Raw genomic sequence first — 22,611 nt, 5'->3', positions numbered from 1 at the left:
TAATAAAGGGGAGATAGTTATTGGCACCTTGTCACTTTACTAGGATTCTCATACCAATGGCTGGCTTGTGAAAGCAACACTGAATGCACCATCAGGTAGAAAGATACAAGCTTGCTACAGAAGCATTTCTTTACCAAAATCACTCCAAGTTATAGACTCATAGAATGTTTTGGGTTGAAAGTGACCTTATAGATCATCTAATTCCAAACACCCCTTGCCATAAGCAACCACAATTTCCACTAGGTCAGGCTGATCCAAGTTGGCCTTGAACACTTCCAGGGATGGGGCATCCACGGTTTCTCTGCGCAATCGGTTTCAGTGCCTCACCATGCTCACAGTAAAGAATATCTTCCTAATATTCCATCGAAACCTGTCTTTTTTCAGTTTAAAGCCATGCTGCTTGTCCTATCACTACATGCCCTTGTTAAAAAGTCCCTCTCCAGTTTTCTTGTGCATTTCCTTCAGACACCAGAAGGCTGTAATGAGGTGTCCCCAGTGCCTTCTCCAGGCTGAAGCACCCCAGCCCTCTCAGTCTGTCTCCACAGCAGAGGTGCTCCATCCCTCGGGTCAGCTTCATGGCCCTGCTTTGAACAGGTTTACAGCCTTCTTATGTTGGGGGTCCCAGAGCTGCACAAACACAGTGTTCCACGTGGGGTCATTTTTATCTATAATATGCATACTTCTATAACACACCTTTTATAAGACAACACGCAGGACACATTGACTGTTATTTTTTAATTCAGAGAAAGAGCTATTGAAGTAGCAGCGGCTTCACTACACCAGCCACGGGGCAGGGCTGCCTGCCCTGGCCGGGCAAGCCCCGCACCCTGCTCCCGCCGCCGTCCCGCACGGCGCCCCTCTCCCCCATTAAAGTTTGGGCAGTTTCGACTCCCTCGCTCCGCCGCCCTTCGCACAGGGAAGCGCTCCGGGAAGCGCCCCGAGCGGCCGCCGGCACAGGCCGCTGGCACAGGCCGCCCGGGTGCCGCCCTCACGCCGGCCGAGCCCGGCCGCCCCCCGCCANCCAGCGGGCCGGGCCCGCGCGGCGGCCGCGGCAGGAGGGGGGGCGGATGGCGGCGGCGCAGGGCTGCGGGCGAGGGGCGGAGCGCAGAGACCCTGTGGCTGCCATGGCCGCCTCCCCCTCCCCGCAGCCTCCCTTAAATACTATGGGGCCGTAGCTGCGACGGGCGCCGCTGCCGAGCGCACCATGCGGGCTGTCATCGCCTTGGCCGCGGCGCTGGGCAGCCTGCTGCTGGGAGGCTGCCTCCTGCGCCTGGGCGGCCAGCAGCCCCTCCGCGCCAGGTAGGGCGGCCGGGCGGCCTCGCCCGCGGTCCGGAGCCGGCTGGGGAGGGCGGGAGGAGCGGGGCGAGCCCCGCGGGGCGCGGCGGAGCCTGGCGCGGTGCCCCCGGCGCGGTGCCCCCGGCTCGGTCTGGGCTCGGCTCGGGTCGTGGGCAGGAGAGCGGCGCCGCTCGCGCCGGGTGATGTTCAGTCACTGGTCCTGACAACTTTGTTTTCCCGTCTCGCTTGCCAGGGGCTGGGAGGAGGACGCAGGAACAGCGGCTGTCACGCCGAAAGTGGTGCGAGCCCTCAGGTCACCCCTGACGCCCCCTCCTCAGACCGAGAACAGGTACGGGCTGGACGCCCGCAGGTGGGTCCTGGAGGTCGGGTCTACAAAAGCAGAAATTCACCTTCGCTCCGGTTCATTCTTGCTTTTGTTTCGGTAGCTTGGTCAGAGAGAGCGTTGGAGATTATTAGGGCAAATGACCCTAGAATGAATTATTTGCTCATGGGCCCTCTTATTGACGGCTGTCACTCTGCCGTTGGTTTTGAGCCCAGTAAAATATTGCGTAGAGCAATTTTGTTAGCGTACGATGCAAAAAGTGCCTGCTGAATGACACATTCCAGGTATCTTTTTATTCTTCTTTCCTAGAAGGTGGAGCTGGGTAATGCTGTCACTGTTTTTGTAATCCGTATTTAGTTAAAAATATAGATGTATTATTTACAATCCATAGGATGAAGGCAAGACATATGAAGCCTGTTTCGTTTTGGGTTGGCATTATACTTTCTGGGAGCCCATTCATTTGATCCTCTGTCTTGACCTCCTAGATCCGTGTAGATTTTTGCTTTACAGCCTGTTATTTTATACTGTGAAGTTTAATATGAAGATACTTTGTAAAATCAGCTGCGAAGCGTTGTGTCTTACATGCAGACTTCAATACTAATGACTATTGTTTTCATGCTCTTGAGTCCCCACATACTGTAGGAGAACTAAGAGAGCAGAAGATGGTGGTGTAATCCACACATGAGATCAATACTCTGTAAGAAGTAGTTTTGAAATATTTTTGCTTTCTTCTTTTACTTTTTATGGCATTATTACCTTTACAGTTAGCATAACTATTATATGTTAATATACATCATAGTCAAAAATGCGTTATAAAAATTAGAAAGAACTTAAGAATTGTGTCTTTCACAGAAACTGTGATGTTCTGGTTGTCTTGAAGACAGTGGTGACAGTGCTGTTAACCTTACTGAGGCCACCATCTCACTCAATCTAGCTGAATTTGACAGTCTATGCTTTCCCTAAGTGAATGCAAGTGATGTTGGTTGCAGTAATGATTGCAGTGTACCCTAACAGTGCATTTCTTACGTGTTTCTGATGAGATATGCTTGTGCTCTCTCCCTTGATATTTAAAACTTTCACAAGCTGTAAGTTTATAGCATCTTTCAAAGTTAGAGTGAAAGGAAAGGAACAAAATTCTGCAAATGTTTGTACCTGGCATTATGAGCTTCTAGCCTGCTTCTCTTTCCTGTTCTTATTTTATCCCTTTCTGCTTTTTTCCCTTCTTTCCCCCTCTTGATGTTGGATTTTGCAGTATGTGCTGTTCTGCTTTGCTTTTGTGTAGCCATTACTCTGTTCTCTCCAATCTGTTTTGGGCTGTTTGTGGTTTCCCCCTGGCCTGTCTCCTCATGCTCTTCCCTGCTAGTTTCTGAGCTGCATCTATGTTATACCATGGACTTGAATTTACTAGAAATGCTGGCAGAGAGCACTTCAGAGAACAGTCTAACTATTTCCCATCTGCTGTTAGTACACTCACAACTGGAGCAATGAAAGTAGAAATAACACATACCAAAGAGGTCTGAAAATCCATGTCATTTTTTAAATCTTTGTAATAGGGCAAGTGAGATTGTGATTTTAAATATATATTTTTCCTTATTTTACTTGGAGGATTTTGGCACCAATTTGAAGCTAGTTTTTGTCAGCCTGAAATTGTATTTCTTCATGACTGAGTGACTGCGAAAGTGTGTCAAGTAAATAATTCATCAAAGAAAGTTTCAATATACTCAAGCTCCTGTAACCATAGTGTCTTTGGAGACACGTCGTGCCAGCTGAATCCAAGAGTGGATGTGCTTTCTCACCTGAGTGACTATGCTCAGTAAGCTGGCCTGACAGGAGTTTGTGGTGCATGTGTGGCTAATGGGAAAGGAGAGAGAGCTGCTGGACTGGGCTGACCAGGAGCTGTTACTTCATCCAGAGAGCAGCAGGACTGGGCAGGGAGCCATGCTGGAAGGGTTTGATCCAGGCAGCAGCTGGACTGGGCCTGGCTAAGGGCCACGCTGGAGATGTTTGATCCAGAGAGCATCTGGACTCATTCAAGAGGTTCAGACCAATCCCTCAGTGATGGAGATGGATGGTCTGGTCACTAGGAATTAGATTCCACTGTGCTGTGGGAAAGTGTGGTTCTCCTAAACAGCCCTGATCATTTGAATGGCATTGCTGGGTTATTGGCAGCAGCGTCCTTTCCTGCATAAGAGTACGAGGATGTGCGTGGATGTTTCCAGGAAAGGAAAAAGAAAAAAAACCTAGGCACTATCCTTGACCTCTAAGTAAAAGTAATCTAGACAATCTTCACAGTCACAAGCTAATCTTTTTTGTTATCATTATTTCCTTTGCTGTTGGAGGCATATTTGTAACCAGACATCTCCCAAAGAATCTCTAAGGTCTTATTATTCTGTTGCCTTGCAGTATTGAAAGCTAATCTGTTCTTTTACTTTGAGTAATTCTTTTAAAAGGATGAAACTGAAGGATGAAAAGCAGGGAATTGGATCAGACTCTCTTAGATATTTAGGCAGCTATTATGTGCAGCAATGTTTAAATACATGGTGACCAGGCACCTAAAGTTCTCTTTCTGTGTCTCGGTAAATAACCTTGATGATATGGTTTGTCTCTTAGAGGATGTTGCTTACCCCTTTTTCTTGTTAAGCCTTAGCTAATTGGAGCAATGTGACTGCCTCTACAGTGTAACTTGCACATCTAGTCTTGGGCTTATTTCACTGCCTACTGTGACTCTTAATAGGGTTTTTTACTGAAAAGAAAGGCTGCTGTGTTAGTAAGATATGTCTAGTAGTCCCCAGATTTGTTCATGGAACCAGTATCACTATACTGCAATAGTATGTTCTCTGGCAAATTCTCCTATATATGTTTCATACTGTCCTCTCAAATTTTAAGCTCTAACTGCGAATACAATATATATTATCTTAAGTACAACCTTCTTATATTTTCAACAGTACAACCAAAAAAAGAAGTCTTGCATTTTTCCCACCTTTAGACCCTTGGTCTTCCCTCTCTTCTTTCCTCTCTCCCCAGCTGTGTTTGTGCAGGCGTATTTGTTTGTTTAGTGGTTACATTAATAGTAGAACAGAAGACTCAGAACTTCTAGTGCTTATCAGGGGAAAATGAAAATAGTAAGAGAAGCTAGGTAGTATTTTCTTTGTTATGAGGCCCAGGGTGTGCTAGGTTAAATTTAGGTAGAAATTCTATCTCCTGTTATAGTACCCAGGAATACGTACCAGGTAAATAATGCCAGGACCTGCAAGGGAAGTCAAAATAGCACTATTTATGTATAGTTTATATAAAAGTAACAAGGCAACAGTACCCTAAAGAACTGACCACCATTACTCTGTTAGTCTGTGTTGCCAGTTTTAAGGCATTCACTTACTATTTCCCCAGCTTGCTTTCTGTCTTTCCAGGTCCACGGCAAGCACAGTGTAAAGACCACTGAGGTAATTGAACAGTGGGAGGAAGGGATTGAGAAGCAATGGGTAAACAAGTTAGTGTTAATACAGTGTTCCATAGTGTTGATTTCTCCAATTCCTCTCTCAGCAGCAGATTTGTGTGCAGGCCTTGGAAACAAACCGCTATACTTAATTAACAATGCTATAGAGACCTGTACATTCTGTCTCCTGACAAAATATTGCATTCAGGCAGTCAGAAGGGGAAGAAGAGACAGGGTAATACCGCAATCATGGAGTAGCCTAGTATATTGCACAAATAATTTGCTATGGTTTAGATTAGTCAGCAGTGGGGGTCCACTTCACTAATTTTACTGCTCTCTTAATATTTTGCCCCTTCATTCCCAAGTGATGCATGCAGACATATTTTAGGAGTTTATTTTGAACCCATGCCTCATGTATTACTTCTGTCTAAATGAATAGGTGTTCAGTTGAAAGCTGCTGCCAGGACACATTTGTGTTCTGACAGTGGTGAAAGGTTTCTGTTTACTTGGTCCAAGTGAAACTGCTCTGTCATTCTATTGTGTGCCCTTTTAACATGATTTTTATTCTTTTCACCTATCATGAATGTTGCTTGTCATGTTACCTGTCATGCAGTTTATAGATTTTACAAATAAAAAGTATCTGACATTATACATAACCCTGAATGCATTGGATAGCCTTTCACATAATTTAAAGATGGAGTTTATGTTAAAGACCAGATTTAACATTCCTTAGATAAGCAATACCTCTATGGGAACTTGAACAATGGCAGCGGGATCAGTCCCTTTAACAGTTGCTGTGATTAATGTTTCAAGACAAATTCTTACTCCTGTGGTTTGATGAAGCAATTTTTTTTAGTCCATTTCACCAAGAATTTAAATAAAGTGTATTGCCTTATTAATCAAGGTGTTGTGAACTTTAAAAACATCACTGTATTCTTATCATCTGATTAATTTGACATATATCAAAGACAGCACTAAAGAGCACCCTTCCTGTGGAAGTATGGATTGTGGGTTTTTTAATAGTATTCAACTAACAGATGATGATCTTCAAATATAAATTAGTCCCTTCAAGGGAGAGATTAAGGCAGAAGATATTCACAATCTGGATAATGCTATTCAGTGCCATTTTGGTAGAATGATAAAAATGTGCAATTTTGCATGCAGAAGTTATCCATTTTAGCTGGAGATGCTCAGCTGGAACATGTTTAGAGCTCTTGTGCTTCTTCACACAGACAAGAGCAAGCAGCTATAGAAAAGAGCAACAACTGGTTCTGCTGGGTGTGGAGCGAATAGCCAACAAGTGGGATTTTTCCCTTGCTCTCAGTGTGGACTTACTAGGGAGGTGAAATTTTTGTTGCTTTCACTACTGCCAGACAGTTCAGTTCTGAGAAATTTTGAATATCTCATCCCACATTTTTTTATACCTGATTTCGAGGGATATCTAGAGGAGTGACCTTTTAATCTTCATGTTACAGTATAACTCACAGCACCAGTTTTTCCATCTGCCTTTTTTCTTTTCTTCCCTATCATTACTCCATCTTATGCCCATCTAGCACCAGTTTTTCCATCTGCCTTTTTTTTTTTTCTTCCCTATAATTATTCCACCTTATGCCCATCTCGTTTTCCTACTCTGATAACTGGATTGAGTTTTGTTTTGTTTTTAAAGAGTGTGCCTTTGCTTTTCCTGCCTGTACCTCGTACCTTTCTGCTTCCCCAGAATGCTGTCTTACTTGACATACCCCTCTGTCTGGTGATTCCCTGCACTAAGGTTCCCTGTTGTCTCAGGACTGAATGCTGCAGGAGCAGAAAAAGGACTTCACTTATAGTTTCTGTCTAAAGATTCAGTCCTTGTCTTAAGCAATTTTACAGTTTGAGGATCTGCTGTCTTCCTGAGAGCAAGATATAGAATAAAAACATGCTGATAGATAGGCCTTAACACATGGTCTTAATCTACTGTGGATTTATTAAAGTACAGATGGTGCACTTCCTGAGTTTCTAGAATTACCATAGGAAGTATGTGGTCCTCAAGCTGTTTGTATATGATTAGAAAAAAACCCTGTTTTTCAGATTTGGTCCAATGAGATTGGCTTTGAGAACATCTAAGCCCCTGGGGAAAAACAGCTGAAATTTCCCTGTATCATCAGTTTTATGAGTTCAAGCCAACAGAATGTTTCTACTTCAAGTTCTCATTTAGCTTAATAGTTCACTAAATTAGTAGAATGTAGCCTGATATCTGCGTTGTTAGGCACGTTATTGATTTCATTGCAGAAGTTGTAGTGCTGCTCTAAGTAGTGAACAAAGACTGTCATCCACTAGGTCAGGTAAATTCATTTAGTGGTAAATGTTGCCTTGCACAATTGTCTGAAATGAGCAGAAACTTAATCTGAGTCTGATGCCTGCACAACTTTGCCATGAATAATGCAGTAGAAGTCTGGACTGCCTCTTGCACACCCATCTTTATCTAAATGCAAAAAGATTTCACTCATGTAAAGCAGAGGCCACTCTGACAGTAAAACAGAAATCCAGAAATTTAGCTTTTAATGGAATGAGTAATTGTTTTACATCTCTTGCAAATAAATTGTTTTAATTTTGTACCTTTTGCACCACATAAAGAGGGTTAAGTAAATTTTATGTATAAAAAGCCACAGAAGAAGCATTTTGGTGATCTGTCATGTGGCTGTAAAAGTGATTGTGAGGGGAAACAGAAATGGGGGATTTTCTTTGTTCTTTTTTGTCTGACTTCCTCTTTTTTGAATTTTTCAGGTCTTGAAAATGATTGCATAAAAACAATTGCGTATTAAAAAATGAGGCACCTTGTTTTCATTGATCTTATGAATTTTTAAAAGGACTAAAAGTCTGTGGAGTAAGGCTTGTATTTGAGAGAATATTTATTCATTGCCCCACAGATCTCAAGATATAAGTTAATAGGAAGATGTAAGGACTCGTAATGGTTGTCTGCACAGAGTTGTGCAAGAATGTTGGTGCTCTGCCACTCTTCTAACACCCCTCACAGGGAGCTGGTCAAACCTAAGTGCCTCTCTGATTTAGTCATCCACTTGGCTGTCTTCACAGGTTAGACAGGGTCTCTTCTGGCCAGCTGTGGCTCAGAAGGGCTGGGGCCACTTCTCAAATCATCATCCAGCATCTTAGGTTTTAGTTACAATGAAAGGCTTATTTGCAGCACTAACATGCACTTGGCTTTTTTTTTTTTTTTCCCCCTTTCTATTTCTTTAAGATGCTGTTTAGGCAGCTAAACTTTTGCCTGTAGCCATTTCTCTTATTTTAAGCTGCAGCTGGAGAATAATCATTTGATGTTACTAAGTTAAAGAAGCAAGAGAGAGGAAGCATGATGTAGTGCTAACAAAATTTGTTTGAGAACTGGAAAGAGCCTACCTGGTTGTTCTGCATAGACAGAACTGTTCAGACCAAGCTGCAATAAACGTGTGTACATAAATTTTGTTGGCAGAATATTTTCTAGCACTTGCTATGTGAGATCTGCAGAGTTTTTAGCTCTGAACTGTGTGCTCTGAGAGCCTTCTGCTATTTGTATTTCACTCCTTGAGAAAAAATGAGATAAAGAGCTGTATGCAAAGGCAGCCAAGGAGCTCTCAGTAGGCAGTGCCAGCTGTTACTATTTATTGAAGTCACTGCAGAACTGAAAGAATAGAGGTTTATGTTGTGTTGTCGTACTGTTTTCCTCAACAAGGGGCATACAGACTGGATACTTCCTCAGGAGCACTGAATGTATACTGGGAAGAATTTATTGGTGGTGGGAAGAAATGAAGAGGGCTGTTCTCTCTCCTTGGCAGCCTACATTCTGTGGAAATTGCTACTAGGGGTGACTAACTCTAGAAAATTCACGGGCAATGGAAAGAAAAAGAAAGGTGGTTCTTTCCTTCCCTGTCAGCTATGACCATGAGAGTCAGTTCAGTAGCAAAATAAAGAAGCATTTATTCTTCTCTTTCTTCTTCGTTCAGTCTTCTCATTTGAAGAGTTTGAGAAGAGAAGGCTCAGGAGAGAATTAATTGATACCTGAAGGGAGGGTGCAGAGGATGGAGCCAAGATCTTCTTAGTGGTGCTCAGTGATAGAACAGAGGCAGTAGGCACCAACTGAAACACAGGAAGTTCCCTCTGACCATCAGGCATCACTTTTTCATTGTAAGGGTGATTGAGCACTGGCACAGGCTGCTCAGGTAGGTTGTGGAGTCTCTGTGCTTGGAGATATTCAAAAGCATCTGGTAACAGTCCTTGCTCAGCCTCTCTAGGTGGCCCTGCCTGAGCAGGGAGTTTGGACTAGATGAGCTCTAGAGATGCCTTCCAACTTCAGCCACTCTGTGGTTCTGTGGCTTGAAATTGCATCTTTCCCAAGCAAGGTCTTCAAAATCAGCTTGTCAGAGATCTTGTTGCTAAGGGGTCTCCATATTGTAGTAGGTAAAAGCAGTGGAGTTTTGGTGCTTGTCAGTAAAAGCAGTGATGGCTCAGAAGCACAAAGCAGGAAGGCCTCTCTCTCTGTGTGTGAGCACCGCTGTCCAGAGATGTTTCAGTTGTTCTTTAAGAACAGCACAGAGCATCTCTGTCTTCTGTGTTTCTACTTCTGGTTTGGGCAAATAGAGCCCTTGGACATTGCAGCCTGTAAGTAGTGAATCAGTGAAAAGAAGCAAAGAGGAGGGGGAGGTGGTAGGGAAGAACATGGTGAGGGGCAGGGAAAATATTGCCAGAGGAAAAATGTTTATGACAAATGGCAATCCACAGAATGAAGGCTGATGTTAGAAGAGGGTGATTGTATGAGATTGGACACAGATAGAAGATGAACTGAGGTGAATGGACTAAGACCTTGGTATCTCAGCCATTTATTAATTTACATCTCAGTCTTCTGCAAGGGCTGCTCAGAGCAAGACCACACAGGAGTTTGGTGAAAATAAGACAGGAATTAAAGATCACTATCTGGCACTTGCCTTGATTCCTTTTACAAATATTTGTTCTTTCTGTGTAAATAAAGAATAAATAAGGCAGGAAGTATTATGCTTGAATCAGTAAGTTAAGGTCAAAGTACAAAGATCCACTTCACCTGTGGATAAACTTTCCTGTATATATTATATTCACCCTGCATATTGCATTTCATCAACAATTTTAGGAAATCACGTCTGCTAAATATTTTGCTAGTGAATATTTTAAATCTTCAAAACTTAATGTTCAAGAGGCTTTCAATTTAGTTTATTTTTTTAAAATTACATTTGCTGATTACAGTGAAAAGTGGAAAATATAATTCAGACTATGAAATAAGGTTATTTTAAAGAACCAAGTATTTATAGTCTCATGCAGAAAACTCTCTTTTAATAACAGGATCTTCACAATAGAAGTCCATAAGGTTTGTTTAGGAATGTTTTCAGCTAAATCTATGGTTATTAATCCTATTGTCATAGCAAAGTAAATGTGACAACATTGGTAGAATATGTTCTCTCTTTAAAAGTTTATTGCTTTTTCTCCTCCTGTTCCCTTTTAACAGAACAACTCATAATAAAAATGGAATTTACCAGTTTGAACAGGCTTCAAAATGTAAGGCAATTCAGGACAACATTTTGTCCTCATCTATCAAGAAGAAAAGGTAGGTGTTTGCTGTCCTTTCTGCTTTGTTTGTTTTAAATAGCAGGGTGAAAAATTGTCCTTTTTACATGATTCTTGGTTTATTAACGTGGAGCTATGCAATAGAAAACAGAATTTGTTCAACCAGGCGTTTGCTGCATTTTTTTCTTTAACATGGATAAGATTTATCCAAGGTGGGATTTAAACTTTTTTATTTTCACAATACAAGATTTCTTCTTGTCAGTTAGGAACATTAAATTCCAAGCTATTCACAAAAATGTTGAGTAGAAGTGTGGGGTATAATTTCATTATTGAATGTCTTTTCCCTGACTGGTGAACACTCCTCCTTTTATGTGCAACTTCAGTTAATGATTCTGTTCAGCATTGCTGACTCGAGGAAGTTTGGAAGTGTTACTAGTATAAGGACCTGCTGGTTAGTCACATGATTGCATTATAGCAACAAGCACACAGGAAACTGACAGTCCAATTTTAGACACATTGGGGAAAGAAACACCCCAAGTTAATTTTGAGTTTCAACTTGCTGTTCTGTATTTTTCTGGCATGGAGAAACATACAACTTTGATATCAGTCCTGCTGAAATTCCTTTCCAAAGGAAAGAAATGTCACTTTCCAAAGTGAAAAGCTGAGAAGCAGCCATTGTTTTTGACTTGTAACATCTTTTCCTATATTGATGCGCCAATAAACAAAAGGATGCACCAATAATAAAACATTGAAAGTAAGAAAGGCTTCCCATTAGGACTGAGTTGCAGCTTTAATATGGATGGTGCCATACTGTCTAAAACTGGGAGCTTCCCTCCCCACTCCTCTCCATTTGGGAGAAGAAATGGAATGAGAAACAAAAGGTGAGATAAAAATATTTATATGCCTTTCCCTATTGAAAGTACTGGAGAATTCAAATTTTTCCTTAATGCCAAAATAACATTAAATTATTATCTGAAAACTTATTCTCTTTTCTGCCTCCTCCTCACTTTTTTATTGCATTTAAAAATTTTTCACTTCTCTTTAAATCATAAATCCAGCATTTTGTCTTTGCTCTTATTATCACTTCTTTATTTATTCTTTTTTTTTCCCCCTTCTTTACAACCTCTTCTCTCATCAGTATTCCACCCCTTTCAGCAACACTATCATTGGAGTTTTTATTCTTTTGAAAGGTGCTAGACCAGTATGCTACTGATGCATTGATAGTGAGAGCTGAAACATTGTCTGGAAGAGGTAAAAGAATGCAGTTGACTGAAAACTTGAGTGATTAACACCAGGGGAAGGAAAAGCAGTCACTGTATTGCTTTCAAAATCTACTTATAGCAATATGAATGCTGTTGTTTATCCCACACATTGCAAAGGTTTACAGTCTTTGGAGATGAACTCTTCATATTGAGAACATTTTGGAGCTGAGGTTATGGGAGAAACTTTACAAAGTACAAGTCCTTTATTCTGTGGTTAAAGAGAAAGGGGGGCTGTACCATTTAATGAGGCAGAAGATTAATTGGGCAAGTAGGAAGAGAAACAGATGTTTGGGAAAAAAAGAGCATGGATTTGCTTTGCATTTTGCCATGAATATTTCAGCTATTGACCTTCACTCAGGAGCTGCAGGGATTTTGTTACGTTTTCAAGGTGTGACCTGTGGGCGTGGTATATCAATGCTTTATATTGCAGTTCTAGATTTTCAGTGACATTCTGTACACTTCTGCCACTTAAATTGGAAGAAAGAAAAAAAATTACTAATTTAAAGCTTGTCAAATTATTTGATAGTAAGAAATGCTATGTAAGTGGGAAGTTGTTATTATTATAGCAAATATGTGCTGGTGGTGACAAAGAGGCTACAGTGCTGAGTTTTGCTAGCAGTTTTCCATTTTTATTCTAGAGCAAACCCTGTGTACAATCTCCTGAGGGCTTATAAAACTGATTTTTTTTTTTTTGGCAGAGTTAAAGTATCCATAGGCAAAACAGAGCTTCCTTTATTTTGCATTTCATGCCACAGCTTTTCTTTTTGTTTCTTTCTTGAAAATAAACTGCCAAGTAGAAATGTGTCCTTTTTCCACTCCTGCTGTTCAATCTTCCTTCTAATTCAAATGCCTTTTTTACAAGCTGGTATTTAGTTTTAGCAAATAATCAGTGAGACTGCATCTGTCTGTTCTGACATTTTACCTGTTGTCTCCATACTGTCTCTACACTTTTGTCCTTGCTGTTGTCCTTTAGATATCTGCCAAAAATTAGAAGATACTAATACTTTGTCAGTGCTTTGAATGTGCATAGTAATTCCATCTTAGCTGCCACAGTTAACATGGAAAGTCACTTCTTACCTGACAAATACTCTGGGGGGGGGGGGGGGGGTGGAAAGCCTTACAGGTGTTTTTTGTCAGTCAGGCTTATATAGTATAAGTGAGTTTCTTAGGACAGAAAATTATTATAATGGTTGTGGTGCAGGTGGCAGGGAAAAATAGGACAAAAAGACCCCGTGTTTCATTCATTCACTCTTCTCAGCACTGTAATACTTGTGTTGTCCAAGTATTTTTATAGCTCGATTTACCTGAGCTTTTTTTATCTTAATAATAAAACCCTTTTAGCATCAGTGAATATGTGCTGTAGGCTCCTGGGTGCCAGTGGAAATATATGTTATGTGCCAGCTCTTTAAAATGGAAGAGTGGAGAAGATGGCTGTCTGGGATACAGCAGAGTCATGAAATTGTTCCCTGATAACCTGAACTGATTTGTTTGGAGGAGTGAGTCCCCAAGCCTCCTTTAAAGCAGGAAATGCTAAAATTTACTTTCTGAGAGGAAAACAAAGTTTTCTGGGCTGTAAATCCAGCTGCAGCAAATCCAAGAGCTTCATGTTGAGTCTTAAAAAAAAATATTTCTAGGAATACTGTCTGTATTGGAGTTCATTTCATAGAAACATTTTACTGGAGTGGGCAGATGCCTTGCAGAACTGCAACAGTTGGGAGCTCTTGTCCCCCAGGACAGCTTGCTGGGATGTCTGTGCTGCCTGTGGCACTGTGCCAGCTGGTAAAGACAAGTTCTGACAGACCACAGTGTCTGTGTAAGTCATGAAAGGAACTAAACTGGATGCATAGGGCGAGCAGAGTTGGTGTTCTGATTTGTCAGACCTGGAAATGGTGCTTTTCTATGTGAGCTGGTGAGCTTGGATACCTCTGAGCAAGAGCAATTCCATCCAGTAGAGACAGCTGTGGAAAGGCTGCAGTGTTCTTGCTTTGTAATTGGTGTTTTTAGCCTAAGTGTATTTTTTGTTACAGGTATGAGAGGGCCCTACAGTGTCTGACAGTGAGTGCCTATGTTTCCTATGTGATCTTGGAACTAGCATTATGGATGATGCTTTCATTCTTCTCCCTAGCAAATGTTTCCCTCTAACTTACTAAAAAATTGTCAGTCCATGCAATTTCTTCCTGAATAGATGGTAATTTTTCATTTCATTTCTGGCTCTTATCATCTTCATCTTATCAATGTCTTTAGGCTAGAATTTGCTTTTTCTAGATTTTTTTTCTCCTGGATAATTATAGCGTAAGTAACTCTTCGTGGTCTGTTATCCTATTAATTTCTGAAATTTTTTTTTAAGTCCAAGCATCTAAGAGTGATTTCTTGTTTATATTAAGGAATGAAATCAGATGAGTTATTCAGCATCAGAATTGGTTATTTTGGTTTTGTGCTTTTATCTCACCTTGACCCCACAAACACTCCCTGCCCTACCCTCCTACTGACACTTGTTTGACCACATAGTGACTCAATTTAGGGATCAGCTTCAGCAGAAAAGTAGTTCCATTTTCCATGGCTGCAGTTCCAAGGCTGATAACATACCGGCAGGCAGCTGCCAAAATAGGAGGGCCTTGATCCCTGTTTGTCCATTTCCATCACTCTTTGCTTATACTGTCTAGGGTCTTAAATAGATATTTCTTATCTGGTTTAACACAATAAGAAGAAAATGTATATGCATATCCTTTTCCTTCTGGATTATTTTTTTGTCCTGGTAGCAGAAGTGGCCTATGAAGGCATTTGACAAGTACAAAACCTGACAAAAGAAAAACAGGGGAGCAGTCAGGTAAATGCCCATAGTGACGCAAGGCAGTTGGACTAGAAGAAGCAAGAATGTACTGCACCAGGTCAGATAAGCTACAGCTGCAATGAAACTAGTTTGGTTTTTTTTTCCTACTTCTGCCAATTGAGTTCTCTTGAGTTGTGAAGGGCTCAGTAGAATCAGTTTAGTCATAATCTTCTAGTTCCATTAAGAGTTTGCTAAGTGTGGAGGAAGAAACTTGTACATGTCACAGGTGCAAACTTGAGCCAGAGACCAGTTTTAATGCAGCATTCCTCTAAAAATTATAATTTATTTTTCCCTGTGGAAATTGGATGTGATTGTACTTGGGGTAGGATAAATGAGTTACCTTTAGCAATTGCAGTACTTTTGTGAAGCAAACAATCTGTTTGTTTGAAATGCGGAACAGCAAGAAGGAATCTTTCAGATAATTGACCTCTGCTGCTGCAACCACTAGAATGTTTTTGTATATTGCTTTTTAGCAATCCTCATGCTCCACTTAAAAACAAGTGACGTTTCTTGCCATCCCAACTCTTGTAAAACTGTTCCAAATAGATGCTTCTAAGGGGCAGCTTGAATAAACTCATGATTGTTTGGGTCAACACTAAGCTATTTTTGTTAAAATAATACAAGTTAGATCTTGTATGGAGATTTGAGTCCCATAGAATTTTAGTCATGGCATCCATACCATCGTTTCTTCCTATTCCCCCAGTTATCTTAAGTCAGTTACTGTTTTTTAAAAACCTGTATTATAATCCAGGCACAAATGGGAGAAGTAGTAACATTGAACATGAAAGCAAAAAATGTCTTCATTCTTTTGACTTCCATGTTACAAAGTATTTCACTTAAGAACAAATTTAATGGATTAAATGGATTTTCAAGAGGAGAGCTTTTTGGTTATATGTAGCAATATAACCAATGTAACCTGGATCATGTAACATAGCAGATTGTTTTATTTTGCAGACAGTTTAAAGGAAAACTTACATCTGTAAATATTGGTCTGTTATCTTTAGATGGTTGAATTTTGGGGACTCTATGAAGTAAATGAAAGAAAAGGCATAAGAAATGTTATGTTTCATCTTGGCCAGGAAGAGCCACTTTTAAGGTTTAAACCACCAAGTACAAGAGAATTGTTTATATTATTTGGAATTTTGCATTTGAGATGATTTCTAATAACTTCAAAATATTTATGGTTAGTTATGTAAGTTTGAAACAAATGTTCTTTTGAAAGTTTCTGAAGTTCATTAGGACACCCGTACTAAGAAGAGATGTTTAATGGGTCATGCTAGTTAAATGAGGATAGTGCTGCTACAAATTATAAAAATAAAATAGGTCATGGAGTTCTAAAAGCAATCTATTATATATGCACCATGCACATTATTATTAATAAATGCATCATTTGAATGTTTTTAGAGACTGTTTCTAAATATACATACATATGTATTCTAGTGTTTGATGTTGTTTCCTTTTTTAGATACTCAGAAGATTATTATCTTCACATAGTCACAAAACTGCAGAACTGCACCTGGGTAAGGAAACCAGAAGAATCTACAAAATTCAGGTAATTTTCATTGTCTCATTAAGAAAAACTGTTCACCCTGAATTTTTTTAACAAGCCATTAAATCAGATCGTTTTGTATTACTTGTAGTAATTTCTGTCAGTTTTTTGATGCTGGGGCTCTTCTTGTTTGTTGGAATTTAACTGTTCAAACTAAGTAGAATAAAAGAACTACATAAGTAATTTCATCTACCTTCACTGTAATGAGTAGTAAACTAACTTAAGTAGAATGAATTAAAATATTCCTGGCATGAACCCTACAGTGTTAAAAACGTACTGATAATGTTATTGTGTTCATTTGAATTGGCACTCTGATAAGAGGCTATAATGAACTATTGCCTCTATTGCAGAAGTGCCCAAGGCACTCATTAGGTTTGTCACTGCATGTGACAGCCCCTGAACATGGCAGCACATCCCTTGTTTGGGATGGCACAGAAGGACATGCTCACTAGGGATAGTGAGCTCTGAAAAGCCTACGCTCTCATTTGGAAATCATGCTGATTTTAAAGAACAGCTTCACTGTGCCATTCCTGTTTTCTCCAGGGGAAAAAAGCTCTCTTGATTTACATTTTTACATGGATTATAATTAAAGATTCTGTCACGATTGTTAAAAATAAATAAACTGACCTATCTTCCAACTCTTTGGAGTTAACTAGCATTAAGAGCTTAATATCTACATGCTTAGCATGACCCCTTTGGAAGAAGTGGTTTTTGGGGGTTGGGGGACGGACAGGTTAAAGGGTTTTGTGCACCATAAATTGCTGTGTTTGCTGTCTATCACAACTAACTAATGGTGTTTCCTAAAGCTGAGGTAGGAGTATACACAGAGTTAAAGAAACTTTGTATTGACTCAGGCAGGCCGCAGCTGTGCACAGAGCTATCTAGCATGACAAGGAGCTGTAAAGCAGCCCATTCCATTTCAGAACTGGCAAGTGTCTTGCACAGAGTTGACAGGAGATAAAGCTGCTCTCACCTGCTCTTCACCCTGCTACATTTGGGCTTTTTGTTTTCCAATCTATTTTTTTTTTTAACTTCTCTTCCTTCCAAATGGACAGGCCACCACATAGCAGCTATTTGCTTCTTCTGTACTGGATGTTTTTTGTCTGTGGCACTGTAGCCACTCCTTTGTCCAGCCTGACTTCTTCATTTATTGCTTATACAATCTCCCCTCCACTGGGCCACCTTCTAAATCTCCTAGGCCTATAGGAATCAGGCATCCAAAACATCATATAAGACTGGACTTTAAGTACAGGATGCTTGCTGTTCCTCCTGCTTCTTTGGCTTCCAGCAAGGAGTATCATAAGTAGTCAAGGTGGGTTATGCAACCAATGATCAAACTGGAAAAATTGAAAAGACAGAACTGTCGGATGCACTAAGCCACCAAAAAAGTGTAGACTCTATATACATTGAGGTGATCTTACTAGCTTTAATTTAGCTCATATACCAAGCAGAAAACCATCTTTTAAAATCCATGGTTCAGCACAGATTGGACAAGCTTGTTACTGAATCAATATTCAAGGGCTGTGGTGTTATGGTTTTCTTGGTTTTTGACATCCAGACTAGCTGGAGTATTAGCTAGTTCATATGCATATAACCTGTGCTGCAATTCTGATGACAGTACTATGTATTCTGTTCCTGAAATTTGATCTGATTTAATGTCATCAAAGATTTCCATTGACATGACTAAGGACCGATGCTTTGGTGTAGGTCGTTGTGAATGATTATTTTACAAAAGATGGGTACTTTTGCACAAGTCTTTTCTTTCTTTTTTCATTTGCATTCTTCTCTGTTGTTTTTTGAAAATAGGATATTAAAATTTTACCGTTGTCCTTAATCTATGACCATACTGGAGGTTTTCAAGGCTCTTAGTAGTTGGTCAATAGAGTCTTTAAAATAGAAAGATTTTAAAAAGAAAACTAAATTGTATATAAAATTTGCTGGATAAATCTCCATGCTTAAAGTGCTTCCAGGCTTATTTATCAGACTTAAGCCTCCAACTAGTTTGGAAGGGAACTTTAGCTGAAAAATGATGCATTAATGGAGCTATGGGGGTGAAAAAGTACTAGAGTTGTAGTGAAATAAATGAATTAATAATCACTGGGCAGTAGATCTCTTCCTTTTTCTGACTTAGCCTAGTGTCAGTAATAGGTGGGTAATACAAATATTTTACAGTCTGAAAATCTCATTAAATAGGTAGATAAACACACCCATTTGCAGAAGAGGAAATTAATCTCTGAGGGGCTGTGCAGCAGAAATTGGGTACTACAGCCAGCCACCTTCAGCAGGAGAAGCTTGAAGCTGTGTCACATTATTCACCTGCCAGTGCCACCAGAAGTCTGCCTGCTCACAAGACTGCAGAGAAGCTGCTTGATTTCTTTTCCTGTTTGTCCATCTGTTAAATGCAGTGAATGCTTAGATGCTTCTCAGGCACAGCATCAATTTTATGACATCTCTCTATTATCCTGAAGTTCTGAAGAACAGACGTGCATATTTATAAGGGATTTAATGTCTTATGCTTCAGGGCATACACTAACCTCTAATTAATAAGGTTCAAGAGCAGCTTCTCCTGGGTAGTTAATTTTTCAGAGAAGCTTTCCTGTGTTTTCCTTTGCAGGAAAACACTGCTGCTGGCTTCCATTATGCTGCTAGTGGAGTAAAGGAATATGTGATCTAAGCCAGTAACTTCTGTGTTCCTAGAAGACAGCACTGTGTGCCAAGGAGTACACATCCATTCTCATTGCAAGCTGCTCTCCCAGCAGATCCAGGCCAAATAAAAGAATATAAATTAGAAGTGCAGCTCAGGAAAGAAATACTTGTCTTTTTATTTGGCAAAAGGGTTACAGCTGATGGCCATGTCTGGCACAAACTACAGTGTTTTTTCCAACTCACTGTTGGAGAGCAGAGTGCAGGACTCCAGGCTGACCCTCTACCACCTGGCTCAGCTGTGTCATGCAGCTGTGCAAAATGTGTCCATTTGTTGTCAGAGGGCTGCCCTTTCCCAGATGGCTCCCTCTAAAGCTGCTCTGCTGTGCTGGCCCACATGCTCTTGGCTAAGTTGCTCTCTGGCAGCTCTCACTGGTTCTTGAAGGCTACGTGATGTTTACACATGCATTTCTCAAAATCAAGAATAAGGAAGCAAGTACAAGCCATGATGTTCTCTTTAATACCTTCCATATCCACAGTCACTCTTTTGTGGTTGATTTTTGTCCAGACTCTGTCAGGGAACCAATCTCCTGGCATTTCACTTATTTTAGTGTCTGTAGTGGTGACATCAGCATTGTCAGACATAGGCTGCCCTCAGAGGAGCATGTGCAAGCGCTTGGTTCATTGCTTTTGAAATCTAGTTAAGATTTATTGTGCCCCACAGTAGTATTTGTCAGTCATTGTTAAAAGAGCGGTTTAAGTCGCATCCTGCTAATGGTGATTTTTGGAGTCTTCTCCAATATTTATTTCTAGGGACATATAGAAAACTATTTTTTTTTATTCTGACTTTTCCTGTATAAAATTAATATTCTCCTGACCTTTTAAAATTTTGTTTTTGTTCTTTATGACTCTTCAGTCATCTAGCATCTGCACATTATGCCTTTGTTTCTAAGCCCACCTGAATTCTTCCTCTCTTTTCAGATTTAGATCAGCTCTAACTTGTTTTAGACAGAACAAGTCCTTGGATTTCTTTTCTGTAAGGGAGAAACTTGGTATAAACTTGGAAAAGTGGGAAAAATAATCTCACAGCTGCCTGGAAGGAGCATCCTTAAAGGTCTAGGGGAAAAAAAGCTGTGCTGGGTAGCTTCCTCTGTAAAGGATCTTCTAGCTACAGTCAGCAGAGTCTCAAGTTCCCTAGGTAACCTGAATATTAATTATTATATTAGTATTCTTCAAAGGTTTCCCGCTTTAAAGAAATGTTTTTGTTGCTGCAACAAATTACAGAGCCCAGTTAAGTGCAAGCTGTAATTGTTTCTTACACCTCCACATCTCTTTGCTTTACAGACTTTTAAGCTTAATTTGCTGTCATTTGGGCTATACACCAATGGTATCAAATAATCTGCAGGTTTTCAAAATAGTTGTGACTCCAGATTTTGCAGAAAGCTACAAAATATTTAAAAGAGGCTTCAAAATGAGGGGAGAGGCTGAGCAGATGCTGTGTTTCAGAGAAGCCTCTGAGCATTGTATTTCTGGGCTGTCTGAGCTTGAAGCCTATCAAAGCAGTGCAATAGCACTTCAGGAGCAGTATCACACTGAAATAGTGAGCTGTGGGTACCTGGTCCTCTCCCCATAGAAAGACCATTCCAGGCAAACCTTATTTGCATCTCATAATGAAGAGGGAAGGATATTCCTAGGTATAAAACACAGTTTTAAAATTCCTGATGTTACACTGCAGTCTAGCTGGGAGAATGCTGCCCCCATCCAAATTATTTTACTTTTTTCTCTTTTTTAAAGGAACATTACTACTTTAAAAATAGAACATGTATTCTTGAAAATAAGAGATAAAAGATCCACCATTTTCAATGTCCTGTTATTTTCCCTCTTCCTTTTATTCCACTTGACCTCTATTACCCTTTTCCCACTTTAATATCTCTTCTCAAAAGTGTGTGTTAAACATTCCTGCAGATTATAGAATACCACTTCTTGAAGAGATTAGTTTAGTTGCAAACTACACTCTAACCCATATAACAGTATTGCTTATCACATCTGTGTGCTGCAATGAACCCCAGCTGAAACACAAAACACACTGCAAGGTCAATTTATGCTTATATAAGCTTGTACATAATCAATAGCTTTTCTAACACTTAACAGATCAATATTTCTGCTGTAATCTCTGAAATCTTCCAGTTTACAAGAAAGTACACAGAACTCAGGCTGCAGAGAGATCAAGAGTACATTTGCTGCACAGATTTAATAGATGATATGTAAAATAATGAGTATATATTCAAAGACATTTTATTTCAGGAGAGAAAAAGATGGATGGAGAGATAGTGATTAGTGACAGTTTGAAGCAAGGCTTGAATCTCTTAATTGGTCTACAGACTATTATATACTTTTCTAAAGGATGGAGGATTCCTATAAGTAGAATCTAATTTTTCATTAGTCTGAGATAATTATGTCTTCATGGCAGACTCTTTAAATAGTCTTTGGTTTTAAAATTTTATTATACTTTTTACATATTTAGCCTTGATTTCAGATTCAACCCTTTTGCCTTTCTTTGTCTTAGACATTTATGATGTTACTTCATTTGTAGGCAATTCAAGGGCTGTCAGTGTAGCATTCCCCTTCAACTTGTTCTGTTTCAATACCAGATTTAACTACTTTTTTCTTAATTTTAGAATATGTCATAATATGCCTCATTGCACTTTGATTGACTCATTGACTTGGATCAATGAGAGCCTGGAGAAACCTGTGTCATTGTCCAGAGCCCCCAGTGCAGTACAATAAGATAATTGCTTGCTCATTATAAAATATTACAGCAATGGACATAGATAAAAAGTAGTCTTCCTGTTTGTAGTTGTACCCTTGAAATTTTGCTATTACGTTGTGGAATTTTTTGTGGGTTCTTCTACTGTCACAATGGTCTCTGCAGCATGAAACCTTAAAGTTTTTGATGTCTTCACATGTACAGCACAATAATTCACATGAACTAATGATTACAAAGATCCAAGCTAGGTAAACTATTAAAACAAACTTAACAAAACTTTTTCTGGTTTTTAGTAGTCTGTGGACTTCTGTTGCTCGAATGCTTTGCTCTTTGTTCAAATGACCTTACAAGCTGTGCTGTGATGTCCACTTAGCTCACAGGAGTTACAGCTTTAAATATTTACTAGTTTTAATTTGTGTTTGGTTCTCTTTTATGTGATTTTTATTTTTTGTGTCTAGTGTAACTGAAAATCCACGAGGAGATACATCTATGTAAGCATTGCTGGTGTCAGTAATGTGCAGGTGCTTTATAACAGGGCTGATATGACACTGGTTTTGCAAACAAACATTCACTTTATAGATGTTTGTAAATGGTTTACATCATTACTGGAAAACGTTTGTCGTCATCACTATTAAAATACTCCAGTTGTTGAAATTTTGCACCTTGCCTAGGCAACCTGTGTTAGAGTGTTTCCTAATACTGAACTTAAGCTTTCTTTAGAGCAAATTAAAATTGTTTTCCTCACCCTTCCCACCATGGCCTTAAAGGACAGTTGAGCATCTATTATTTTAACGATGTTTTGAATATTTTGATACTTTGGCAGTATCTATCACCACCCATTTTTCTCCTACCACCCCAGTTTAGTCCAATGCATAACAGTGAAATATTTCACACTGTTCTCAGCAATGACAAATGCCCTCAGGCCACAGTTTCACAGGCACTGG

At 39.8% G+C, this 22,611-nt stretch overlaps 1 protein-coding gene across 4 annotated transcripts in view; it reads left to right on the top strand.

Moving 5' to 3' along the window:
- The first annotated feature begins 1,035 nt into the window (after positions 1 to 1,035).
- ST8SIA6 (ST8 alpha-N-acetyl-neuraminide alpha-2,8-sialyltransferase 6) overlaps positions 1,036 to 22,611 on the top strand; it is a 37,998-nt gene continuing 16,422 nt past the window's right edge. The window contains exons 1-4 of one of the 4 annotated variants that reach the window (XM_039710426.1): positions 1,036 to 1,299; positions 1,529 to 1,624; positions 10,558 to 10,656; positions 16,174 to 16,260. In XM_039710426.1, coding sequence (XP_039566360.1) covers positions 1,205 to 1,299; positions 1,529 to 1,624; positions 10,558 to 10,656; positions 16,174 to 16,260 — 377 coding nt within the window. In that variant the 5' untranslated portion in view covers positions 1,036 to 1,204. Of the gene's footprint in view, positions 1,300 to 1,528; positions 1,646 to 10,557; positions 10,657 to 16,173; positions 16,261 to 22,611 lie in introns of all 4 variants that reach the window. The other 3 variants (XM_039710416.1, XM_039710444.1, XM_039710435.1) reach the window with 3 other exon arrangements.

This window comes from Passer montanus, unplaced genomic scaffold (assembly GCF_014805655.1).
Source record: "Passer montanus isolate IOZ18808 unplaced genomic scaffold, ASM1480565v1 scaffold10, whole genome shotgun sequence".
In the NCBI taxonomy this organism is placed as follows: Eukaryota; Metazoa; Chordata; class Aves; order Passeriformes; family Passeridae; genus Passer; species Passer montanus.
Note: the sequence above shows the minus strand (reverse complement) of the source record. Positions and strands in the feature narration are given on the sequence as shown.